Source organism: Crocodylus porosus, unplaced genomic scaffold, assembly GCF_001723895.1.
Source record: "Crocodylus porosus isolate Cpor-Errol unplaced genomic scaffold, CroPor_comp1, whole genome shotgun sequence".
In the NCBI taxonomy this organism is placed as follows: domain Eukaryota; kingdom Metazoa; phylum Chordata; order Crocodylia; family Crocodylidae; genus Crocodylus; species Crocodylus porosus.
This window is the reverse complement of record NW_017728943.1, coordinates 109853340-109865926: the sequence shown is the minus strand read 5'-3', so window position 1 is coordinate 109865926 and position 12587 is coordinate 109853340. Positions and strand designations below refer to the sequence as shown.

Genomic DNA, 12587 nt, shown 5'->3' with positions numbered 1-12587 from the left:
GGGCCTGACCAACAAGCCTCTTGAGCTTGTCAAAGTTGGCTTTTCTGAAGTCAAGGACTTCTGTGTTGCTGACTGACTTGCCAGCTTTATGGCGGATGGTGAAGGTGATCAGCTCGTGGTCGCTGTCACCCAGCTTCCCATCAATTACTAGGTCGTCAATTAGGTCATCCCCCGTAGCCAGTACCAGGTCAAGCAGCGCTTTGCCCCAAGGAGGCATCCTGGTGAACAGAGTATCTCCAATACTTTGCTGCGTCCCCCTAATGATTTGGTAGGCAGCCACAAGATCACCTCTCAGCCTTCTCTTGCGGAAGCTGAAGAGGTCCAGGTCTCTTATTCTCTCCTCGTAGGGCTTGGCCTGTAAACCCTTAACCATACTAGTGGCCCTCCTCTGGACCCTCTGGAGGTGATCCACATCCTTCTTAAAGTACAGCACCCAAAACTGGATGCAGTACTCCAACTGCAATCTAACCAATGCTGCGTAGAGGAAAAATATTACCTCCTTGGTTGTATTTGTCACAATGAAGTACAGTTAGCCTTGCTGATGATTTCATCACACTGACGACTCATGTTCATCGTGGAGTCCACTATGACTCTGAGATCCCTTTCTGTTCCTGTGCTGCTGAGAGGGTCATTCCCCAGCCAGTAGGTGTGCTGGATATTTTTATGCCCTAGGTGCAGCACTTTGCATTTGGCCTTGCTGAACTGCATTTTACTGTGTTCTGCCCACTTTTCCAACCTGTCCAGATCTTCCCGCAATTGCTCCCTACCCTCCGGTGTGTTCACTTCACCCCACAATTTAGTATCCTCTGTAAACTTGGACAGGGTACACTTCACACCCACATCCAAGTCACTGATGAAGACACTGAAGAGTACAGGTCCAAGGACCGAGCCCTGCAGGACCTCACTGCCCACATCCTTCCAGGTATACTTTGCCTTTTTTTTTTAGTTTAAAGGATATGATTTACATAATACTTTAGTAGGGAAGATATATGTTTAAAAATGAGTTACTGAACCATGAGGGATATAAGCATGCCAAATTTAAACTCTGTGAAGTCTTCAAGAATCAGATTCAAATATAAGTGCTCTTAAATCAGATACCCAAAATAAAGCTATTTGCAAATGTATAGCTTATATTAGACTGCTGAAAAATACTTATTGATGATCTCTACTTCTGTTTTTTCTTTCTGGAATTCAAGATACAATTCCTTAACCACATATGAAATGTGAAAGAACAAACTCCAGTTAGTTTGTCATAAGTTAAAAAATGGACAGTTTATGAAATCTGGATATTGAACCCTTTCTATATGCTATACTTTACCAACAGTTATTACAAAATTTAATTTGTAGGCAAATAGAAGATAGAAGAATGTTGGTAGATAATGAAATGCATGTTATCTACATTATTAATAATGTATTTGCTGTTTTTGTTGTTGTTATTAAGAGCAAACGCTTTCCCTAATCAAGGTTGCAAAAATACAGCACATTCAGATAATGAAGTGTAACCTAATAAAGTGAAGCATGAATCAGGTTGCTCAGACACGTAACCAAGATATTAGTGTATACCAGAAAACTTACAAACAAAAAGAAACTGCAGCGTTTTAGATAGATATATAAAATTCCTTTCTATATCTATCCATCTATCGATAGATAGATATCCTTTATTAGATGCAAATTAAAACAGCAGTACTGAATAAGCAGTGAGCCACAACGAAACACTAAAGAAACAGCAGGTAAGAAATAATTTCCATTGATCAAAGCACAGAAAAGCTAACATAAAATAGTAGTCATCCCTTATAAGTTCAGCTTTCATTAATATGAAATACTATAAAGTGAGAACTTTTTAAAGTTTCATTTGAAACTTTGGAGACAAAATGGATTTACATATTGTGATATATAATACATAGAGTTTTATAAGGGCACCATAGTATTTTTAAGGATACTGTAACAGATAACTGGTTTCACAGTAACCTTAGATAATGTGAATGCTAAATAAGCAAACCTTGAAAATTAGAATTCTGAAGCCAATATTTTGACTAGTAAGCCATTTAAATTTATCTGATGAAGTAAATATGTCTAGACATTCAAAGATACTTATGCATTAAATATGCAGGTATGCATCTCCTGAGATTTTTGAAAGAATTTATGCAAGTTAGGCACTTAACCTCCATTGATTTCAAAGGGAGTTAGTCATTTAACCTGGCAGATACTTTTGAAAATCCTACTAGATGCTTACCTTCTGGTATATAACATATCATTGAAAATCTAACCAATCCTCACTCTGAAGACAATATTAAGATAAAAGTTCTTTACGAAAAGTCATCAAACACTATTTTCTGCCAAAATTTCAAATCATCATAAAGATAATAGTTGCTACAGTGTCTAGTGAGTATAGTTATTCTCCTATCATGTATATCATAGCACTAAACGAGGAAAGTTTACACTGTCATTAGAAAGCACATTTTCAGGGTTCAATGTCAAAGCCTTTTAAATTACATCAACTTAAATCATAACAAACTTAATAGTCTCAATGCAATGTGGTTTAACATTTTCCTTACCATATAAATGAATGTGTAGGTATGCGTAAGCTCACACAAAGAAGCTAGTCTTATGTTGATGTGCTTTACTGGCTATCTTTAAAATGTTAAATATTAATTAATAGATAAGGGCAACACGGGATTGTTCAAGATTCACACCAGTGAGTATCTACATATCTAAAATTAGATTTAAGTTCATTGTGTTTTTACTCATGATGAAGGTTCTAGTATTGAAATTGTATCAGAACGTACTTCCCTTTTATTCCTGCACTAGTTTGGTGAGTCCTTTGCAAGCACAAAATACAGTCTTGAAGACAGAGAACATAACTGATATTAAACTGATATCAAAATTTATCTCACATCTTTCTTACTTTATACACAGTTCTGCTCTTAGCTGTTTTTCCCAAACCTTTTATCCACAAGACTATACTTTTACACTGCATTCACTCACTTCCAATTATTATATTACTGACCAATCTTTATAGCATATTAACAGAAAATTTACCATAAACTAAAAGACAGAGGTATAGTATAATGCAGGAGACTAGTTTCTAGTGTTCTGTTTGTGGCCTCACTACTTATTTGACTTTGGTTAGCCATTTGTCAGATGGATTTAATTAACGTAATTACCTACTAAGAACATTATGAAACTAACTGATGTTTGTAAGCTGCCCAGAGATCATTGTATAACAGACAATAACAGTAGTAAGACCTACTTTTTATAGAGATCTGTAAATCAAAGTTTTACAAAGGAGATTAGCATAACTCTTCCTATTTAACAGAGAACATACCAAGGTAAATGACTTGTTTATGGTCACTGATGGGCTGGCAGAAGCTGAAAATAGAAGCCAACTCTCCTAAATCTCAGTCTCATGTGGATAGAGCCCCGTTCACACTGCTGTTAATGTGAGAGATCCACATCAGGTATAAGTCTGTGTAGATCTACTAACATCATAAAAGATAGGCTAATCTACACTAGCTGAGGTGCTAAATCTATTTATACAAAATCCTGGTACTTTGGAAATGGTCATTATAAAGAAATTATGTCCAGATTTGTTATTTTCTTTTTAATACAGTATATCCAAGTACCTTTGAAAAAGTAAGCCTGTTTCAGAATGTCTCAACTAACAGAAAGAATGGGCATTCTATAATTGATCTAATTAAGCAGATCTCTTAAATTACATACTCTAATTCTTTCTGGACTTCCTAATTCATTTCCAGTGGTTTTTTCCTTCCAAAAGTGAATTGATTTGGAAAAGTACTTGACGGACAGTACCAGAAACAGATCGGAATTAGAGGTATACAAAGCAACTTAAAATATGTAACTACGTTCACACAGGTTCCTATCCTGTGTACAAGACCTCCAACTGACGCAGGAGGTACATGGTCCCACTAAAGGGAATGCCTTACTGGACCTGGTATTGGCAGCAGGGGATGACATGGTAGGGGACCTGCAGATCAGTGTCACCTGGGGGACAGTGACCACCAAATAACAGAATTCATCATATCGCGTAGAGTGGGTAAGGCAACTAGTAGGGTGGAAGTGCTAGACTTGAGGAAGGCTGACTTCAGTGAACCCAGGCATTTAGTCAATGATGCACTGCAGAGTAAGAGATTTGGTGAGATGGGAGCTCAGGAAGGGTGGCTGTGCCTTAAGGAAATAATCCTTCAGGCACAAAGGGAGACGATCCTGATCAGGGGGAAAAGGAAGAAAGGGTCCAAGAGGCTTCCTTGGCTGACCAGAGAAATCCAGAGCAGCCTGAGGGCAAAGACGGAGGCATATATGCAGTGGAAACAGGGAGAGATTAATAAAGAGGAGTATACCTCCTCAGCTTGCAGTTGTAGGGAGGCAGTTAGAAAGGCCAAAGCTACCATGGAGCTGAGGATGTCAACCCAAGTAAAAGACAATAAGAAATTGTTTTTTAGATATATAGGGAGTAAAAGGAAGGCACAGGGTGGAATAGGACCACTACTGAATGGGCAAAAGTAATTGGTGACAGACAGGAAGGACAAGGCTGAACTCCTCAATGAGTTCTTTGCCTCAGTCTTCCTAAACAAGGGGCAAGACAAGTCTCACAATGGGATTGTAGAGAGGCAACAGCTGGGCGCCAGACTACCAAGCACTGACCCTGAGGTGTTGCAGAGTCACTTGGAAGGACTGGATGTGTTTATGTCGGCAGGCCTGAACGAGCTCCATCCAAGGGAACTGAAGGCACTGGGTGATATCATTGCACAGCCACTGGCACGAATATTTGAGCACTCGTGGCACACGGGACAGGTTCCGGAGGACTGGAAAAGGGCCAATGTGGTCTCTATTTTCAAGAAGGGGAGGAAGGAGGATCCAGGCAACTTCAGGCCAGTCTCACCTCCATCCCTGGCAAAGTCTTTGAAAAGATTATTAAGGCTCATATATGTGACAGCCCAGCAGGAAAAATTATGCTGAGGGGAAACCAGCACGGGTTTGTAACACGTAGATCATGCCTGACTAATCTACTCTCTTTTTATGACTGGGTTACAAAACACCTTGACACAGGAGCAGGGGTTGATATCATTTATTTAGACTTCAGGTAGGTCTTCAATATGGTATCCCACCCCATACTGGTGAACAAGTTAAGAGGCTGTGACTTGGATGATTACACAGTTCAGTGGGTGGCAAATTGGCTACAGAGTCATACCCAGAGAGTGGTAGTGGATGGGTCAGTATCAACCTGGAATGGAGTAGGTAGTGGGGTCCCACAGGACTCGGTCCTTGGACTGATACTCCTCAATGTCTTCATCAGTGACTTGGACGAGAGAGTGAAGTGTACTCTGTCCAAGTTTGCGGATAATACACAACTGTGGGGAGAAGTCGACACACTGGAGGGGAGGGAACAACTACAGGCAGACCTGGACAGGTTGGACAAATGGGCAAAAAACAATAGAATGCAATTTAACAAGGTGAAATTCAAAGTACTGCACCTAAGGAGGAAAAATGTCCAGCACACATGCTGCCTAGGAAATGACTGGCTCGGTAGCATGGAAGCAGAAAGGGATCTAGGAGTCCTAGTGGACTCCAAGATGAACACGAGTCGTCAGTGTGATGAAAGTCATCAGAAAAGCTAACTGCACTTTATCATGCATCAGCAGATGTATGACAAACAGAACCAAGGAGGTGATACCCCTCTATCGTGTGCTGGTCAGACCGCAGCTGGAATACTGCATGCAGTTTTGGGCGCCACATTTCAAAAAGGATGTAGATATTTTGGAGAGGGTCGAAAGAAGGGCCACTCGTATGGTTAAGGGCTTGCAGGCCAAGCCCTACGAGGAGAGACTAGGGCACGCGGACCTCTTCAGCCTCTGCAAGAGAAGGCTGAGAGGCGACTTTGTGGCTGCCCATAAATTCATCATGGGGGCGCAGAAGGGAATTGGTGATGCTGTACTCACCAAGGCACCCCTGGGGTCAGAAGAAATAAAGGCCATAAGCTAGGAGAGAGCAGATTTAGACTGGACATTAGGAAAAACTTCTTCACAGTTAGAGTGGCCAAAATCTGGAATGGACTCCCAAGGGAGGTAGTGCTCTCCCCTACCCTGGGAGTCTTCAAGAGGAGGATAGATAGGCATCTGGCTGGGGTCATCTGAAACCAGCGCTCTTTCCTGCCTATGCAGGGGGACTGGATGATCTGTTGGGGTCATCTGACCCTAACATCTATGAACCTATGAATTACTTACCTTATAGCTCACAAAAGATCTCATATGCTTTCTCTCCAACAGCAGAATTCACATATTTGGGCTAAAGATTTTTTGTTTGTGTGTTAGTCTAAGGAAGTATTTCTTTAACACTTCCTTGTGATTCCTCAAGAAATGCTTCAGGACAAGTTTGCCACATGCACTTAGAACTGCTTATTGCTTTTATACGTGAAAGAACGAAGTATTTTCTATAATCCTTCCCAAGACCTGCATTATAATGACCTGGGTTCAAAACTCTTCACAGAACTACAGATAGCAATTACCCCACTCTTCCATCCTTATATATTTGAAGAATGTTATGTTTACCACGCAATATACAGACAAACAACACAGAAAACTTAAATGTGCAAACATATACACACCAAATGCACTGTGTGGGACTATGATGGATGGAAAGCAAACTGGCAAAAAAACTCACCTAAATTCTGAAATCTAATTAATCCAGTCATAAATTTTGAAATCTTATGACATGTAAAATTCAGAAACATTTTGGGTGGAAGGAATCAATACAAACTGTTACACATGCATTCACTAGTCAAAGTACTGACTTGGTCTAATGGCAAGAAAATAAAATACTTAACTCCTGAAGCATAGAATTCTGAATTAAGACTTAGTTCACATGTTTGGGTTATTGTGCAAATACAGAAGAGGCAAACACTCTGCCCCCACAATCAATTATTCACAGGAAAAATGCTGCCTTCCATCAATCAATGACTTCAATGGCCCTTTAAATAAAATGGGATTATTTAATATTTATTTATTTTGAAAAGCTTATTGAAATGATTAAATATATATGCAATCATCATAATAAAATTATAATAGAGAATATACTGCAAAGTTATAAGAATGAATATTAATACAGGAAAGGACAAGTGTAGAATGGAAGTATTGCAACATATTTAAAAGGTAAAACAACAGGTGACACACTGTCCTTTATTTTAACTGTATTAAACTGCTTTTGCTATATACCTTACTAAATACTTTCAAAGATGTATCCAAGAATTAGAATTCAGGAAACAACTCATAACTTCAGTGTAGGTCTACTCAGATGTCTGCCCCATAGAAAGCTTGTAGGACAGAACCTAGCTAGTCCATGGATATTTTACTGGTGGATTGATACACTACATAATGAATTTCCTGATATGAGATTCCTAATACAGATGTCACACAAATGAAAATAAATATATTTGCATATTTTGAAGGCCTCGGGGAATAACCTCTCTACTGAAATAATGAACACATACAAATTAATGCTTTTTAGTATAGTTCAAATAAAATTTCATCTTTGAAGCCTTGGGCTACATGGTAAACCATTTCTAACTGAAGTGGTCTGTTGCTACTTCAATAAAGGTCTCTCATATACCTTACAGGGATTCAAATTGACTAAATTATTTATCCACCCTTGGGGTTTTAAATTAACTGTATCTACTCAAGAAAGTGATCTCAGTTTTGCTGCAGACAGCAAAATGAAAATCTCTGTTCCATGTTCAATGGCATTCAAAAATAGATAACAAGATTTTAGGATGTATAAAACTTGGGGTACAAAAGAATATGAAGACTATTATAAACCTATAAAATAAATCAATGTTTATGTGAAATACTGTGCACAGTACTGGTCACCCCATCTCAAACAGGATAATGCAAATACAGAGAAGAGTGACAAAAGTGATCCAGGGCCTGGAAAAATATTCATAGGAAGAGAAACAGAAAATACAGGATAGCTTACCACAGAATAGAGGTGGAAGAAACCTAGAACCTGGATCTGTTGCATCTTGGGCTTCTGACCTGATCACCCAGCTATTAGGTTTAAAGCACAGTTCCTCCTTTTCCTTATTTTTGCCAAACCATAATTCTGGGATTTACACCCAAGTATGGGAATACAAAACCCTGTGCCTACGTGACCAGCACATGACCTATTGTGCACATTGTGTAGTCATGCAGATGCATATGTTTGTGAAATAACACTAAATATGGCAGTTGTGTGGCTGGGGAACTGCCATTTGGGCACCTTTAACGACATACAATTCTTCCCTTACACGCATGCTTAATTTTGTGCATTGGGAAAAGTCCTGTTGACTTCAAAAGGAAAATAAAACATGCCTATCCTGTAACGCTGCCATTTATGTGTGTCGCGGGCACACTCGGATGAATGGCCAGGCCGCGTTATAAGTCAGCTGTGTGCTAGGCCTCGACGCAAAGGCCTGTGGGCGAGTGGCGTCTGCTACCCTCGCGTAGCAGAAGATCATCCGCCTTGAAACGGCCTGACAAACAAAAGAACTGGGAGATAGACATGGAGCTTGCTCCATCCACTCCACGCATCGGCCTGGTATTACAAGGTAATAATAGCTGGTGTGAGTCGAAACAAAACGCTGCAGTCCAAAGTTTTAATATGGAGCACCACTGGTCACCAGGAGCAAATTGCTGAGGGAAAAGATGACTGATTGGTCGCTGGAAATAAAACGCTACAGCCTAACAGTACAAAAGCAGTTGTGGGAAAAGCCCTGACGGGGGAAGTTCGGATTAAAACTTCAAGCGTCAAAGGGCCTGTGGAGCGATCACCCGCCAGGGCCGCCCCTCCCTGAGCGCCATCTCGGGTCGGTTTTTGAGGCCTCCATGAAGTGACTAGCGTTCCCCAGCCATGAAGCCTCTCCTGTTTGCCTTTGTGGTAAGCATGCAAGCCTAACTGCTAAATAGCCTGTTGAAATCTATGAGCCGTTGACCAGGTCTGAGACTAGGGCCCAGGCCAACCGCACCAAGACCACTTGTGGTTTTGAACACAAGGGGCCTCAGCCTGAACCTTGTGACCCAATGGACACAATTCCCCATTGTTAACTGTTTGTAATTGTTTTAATTGTTTATATATGTAAGTCATTGAGATTAGCGTGGGAAGTAGTAGTAGCAAAGTATTTTGTGCATTTTGTTAAGTAAAAATAAAAAGTTTGGTATAATTCAAGCCGTGTCCTTGTCAGTGCCCACTCCACCGGCCCGACCACGCCTGGGCATCTCCAACCTAGTGCAACAATATGGACAAACCCCCCAGCAAAAATTTAACTGAAGTCAATAAAAATCTCCATGAGTTTATGGATCCACTGACATGGAGAACCTGTAGTCATTCTCTGAAGAGGTTTGCCATAAGAATACTCTGGTGATAAGAATATATAATACCCATGTGATGGCTTATTAAAAAAACCAAACCAATAAGGCTGTGCAAATTTTCACCGGATGTTTCAATTCAACACTGCTTTGACTCATTTCGAGCTCAAAACAGCAAAATCGAATCAAAACAAAGGGCTTCGAAACAGCCATGAAACAAAACGATGCTAGTCGAAACATTTCAAAACTCTTGAAGCGGCCAGGTGGTGAGAGACAGGGGAGAACAATGGCTTTGCTCCCAGTGGCTCTGCAGCCCCATGTGGCTGGGGAAAGGAGTCTGATCCTAGCACTGGGGAGGGGAACTCAGCTCAGCTCGGCTGAGTTCCTTTCCCCAGCCTGATCACAGTGCTGGGGAGGGGAACTGAGCAATCAGGCTCAGTTTCCTTCCCCAGCTCCCCAGTCCCAGGCGGCAGCACCCGGCTTCCTTCCCTCATCTGGCAGGCAGATCAAGCACACAGCCCCAATAGGACTGGCACATCCCCTCCAGCCCTCTCAGGGTTGCGGACCCCCATCTGCCTGCTAGGTGAGAGAAGCTGTTTCAAGCTTCCCCATTGTATCGTATGGGCGAAATGTTGAAACAGCGTCAAAACAGTGTCACTGTTTTGACAAAACAAAACAGAACAGTGGTTTCAAATTGAAACCAAATTGAAATTAAATTCAAAACAAGTTGAAACAGAACGGTGCCGTTTCGCACAGCCTTACAAAACAATATACAGTTGGGAAGTAACAATTGTTTTGAGATTTTTCTGATCAATTTATATTTTTCATTCTTCTACAGTCATATCCTATGAATGCAAAATAACTAAGTAACAATAAAGAACTTGGTAGATTAACCCTAACAAAGTCTCAAGCAACTAACTCCTGAGCCTTTCTTCAGAAATGTGAGATACTTGCTCCTTTTTAAATTGTAACATACAAACAGGTTGGGGGGAAAGAGACATAGTAAGGGGAAAAGGTGGCTTTTGTGTTTTGTGGAGCCCTACAATGATGGAAGGGAAATACTACAGATAAACTGCCTCTTCTTTCCGAAGGGAATTATAGCCAGTGAAACGACTGAATGGCCGTGCTATCAGAAGGCTGCACATTGCTAACTCAGGCCCCCGTTATAAACTTACATATATTACAGTTACCCAACATAAATTTAGACAGGCCACACATACAAAATAATACAATTAACAAGTTAATCCTGCAATAAATTTAGATCAGTCACATGCAGCAAGTAACGAGCACACGATAAAAACGACTACCCAGCTTTAAAGAGAGAAAACCAGCTACAAAGTTAGCATTTGAGAATAGGAAACCACGATATAATTGGTTTCTATCCAGTTTTAATTTGGATGTAGATCAGGACCCTAAAGGATGACCAGCACAGCACCTTACCCAGATTAGCCAACTGCCCTGCTTTAGTTCTGCTGCCAGGAAGGGTAACACCAGGGTCTGAATTACCAGGGAGCTCGGTAGGGCTGAGGCCTCCACACAGGAGATGAGAGCCCCCCTGTACGATTTGAAAAATCATAACCTGTGGGGGGGGAGGGGGAGTCTCCAATTTTATTAGAGCATAGCGATGAGCAGCCAGGGCTGGATTAACCCTTTAGTGGGCCCTAGGCAAACAAACTCATGGGCCCCTACTTTTTTTCACAGTAATTATAATGTAAAATAAGCACAACTAGGCCCCTTCTTCACTTAGAGCCCTAGGCAAGTGCCTGGTTTGCCTATGCATTAATATGGCACTGTGGGTAGCCCAATTGCTTTTGCAAACCCCTGGAGGAATCAAATTTGATGTAATTTGAACCCTGGGTAACACCAGAGCAAGGGAAGATCAAGATGGCCCCAATGGCTGTCACCAGTATTTATAACCATGCACTGCAGCAAAACTGGGGGCAGTTAATTAGCAGAGACTGTGCCAGTACTGTGGTTGGAGGGGGTTAACCCAGAAATATTTCTTAAAACAAGGATGGGGGAGAAGTTTGGGCCTTCACGATTTGGCCCCAGGGTCAAGAGAAAGATATCGGGACCATCTAAGGTTGCCAACTCTGTTTGAATCAGAGAGGTTTCATCCCACGATGTAACAACACACAGCATGCACATGCCTGCATGCATCAGTTATGGATTACTGTGTGTAGACTTCAGGCCAGGAAGACCAGCACATGTTACTGTTACATATGAAAGACCCACTGGACTACAGCATAAATCAGATTCAACATTTCCTATTTATTTGAATGAGCACCCTATCATTGATCTGGGGGGTGGGGGGGGGGGAAGGGGCTCAAAGCAGTCTCCTGTAAATTTATATCCAATTCCTGGAGACTCCAAGGAAATCCTGGAGGGTTGGGAACCCTGAGGCCTTCACCTTGGGCTTGGGCTTGGGGCTGTACATAACGCCTGGGGCATCTCACACTTCCCCTTGCCCAGCCAACCCCTTCCTCTCTCATGGCAGAGTGCCATGGCACAGGCCACCTGCTTCAGGGAGCCAGGGTGCGAGGAGCTGCAGCCTGGTGACTCTCAGTGGTGGGCAGGGCTAGAGGCGAGCACAAACAGGCCAAGAGCATGAGGGGGGAGGGGGCACACTGAAGGCCAGTGGAGGGACGTGTTCGGTGCATGACGGAGGGGGGTACGTCACAGGCTCCGCCCCGCGCTACGTCGTGGTGGCTGTTGGGGACGGGGGGCAAAAAAGAAAGGGGGCGCTACATCCGGGACTAACTCACTCACCGATCATAGCCCCGGCGCAGTGAGGGGCGGGGGGGGAGGGGCCGCGCTGCGCAAAGCCTTGCCCTCCGCCCTGCCGGCCGCTGTCACACTACGCCTGCGCAGTCAGAGTCGCTGCTGGTGCCGCCGCTACTTCAGGGGGCGGTTCGGAAAGGGAGGGCGCGCAAAGTACGCTGGGGAGCGTAGTTCTCACGGCGGTGTCACGTGATCGACGCGAATTTACACCTCCACTCCCCCCTTTTCCCTCGGCCGCCGCACGTGATCGCGCGCGGCCAGGCGGCAGGTTGTTTACGCGTTGCCTAGCAACCGGGACGCGTCCCTGGAAGCGCGCGCGCGCTGGCGACGGACTCGGTTATAGCGTCTGCCCCGCGCGCAGCCGCCCCTGCCGCGAGCCTTCGCGGGGTGAGGCGGGGGGGAGCATCCCATTGTGGGGCGGGGGGGACATCCCATTCTTGAAGAGGGTGGACC

The 12587-nt window shown here is 42.9% G+C and overlaps 2 protein-coding genes across 4 annotated transcripts in view; one reads left to right on the top strand and one right to left on the bottom strand.

The window, feature by feature from the left end:
* PARK2 (parkin RBR E3 ubiquitin protein ligase) overlaps positions 1 to 12204 on the bottom strand; it is a 1395896-nt gene extending 1383692 nt beyond the window's left edge. The window contains exon 1 of the mRNA XM_019549987.1: positions 12123 to 12204. Within this exon, the coding sequence (XP_019405532.1) occupies positions 12123 to 12129 (7 nt within the window). The 5' untranslated portion in view covers positions 12130 to 12204. The remainder of the gene's footprint in view (positions 1 to 12122) is intronic.
* Positions 12205 to 12439: 235 nt separating this feature from the next.
* The window catches only part of PACRG (PARK2 coregulated), a 497709-nt gene continuing 497561 nt past the window's right edge, over positions 12440 to 12587 (top strand). For all 3 annotated transcript variants that reach the window (XM_019549985.1, XM_019549986.1, XM_019549984.1), the window contains exon 1: positions 12440 to 12521. The gene's annotated coding sequence lies outside the window, so the exon portion shown is untranslated. The remainder of the gene's footprint in view (positions 12522 to 12587) is intronic.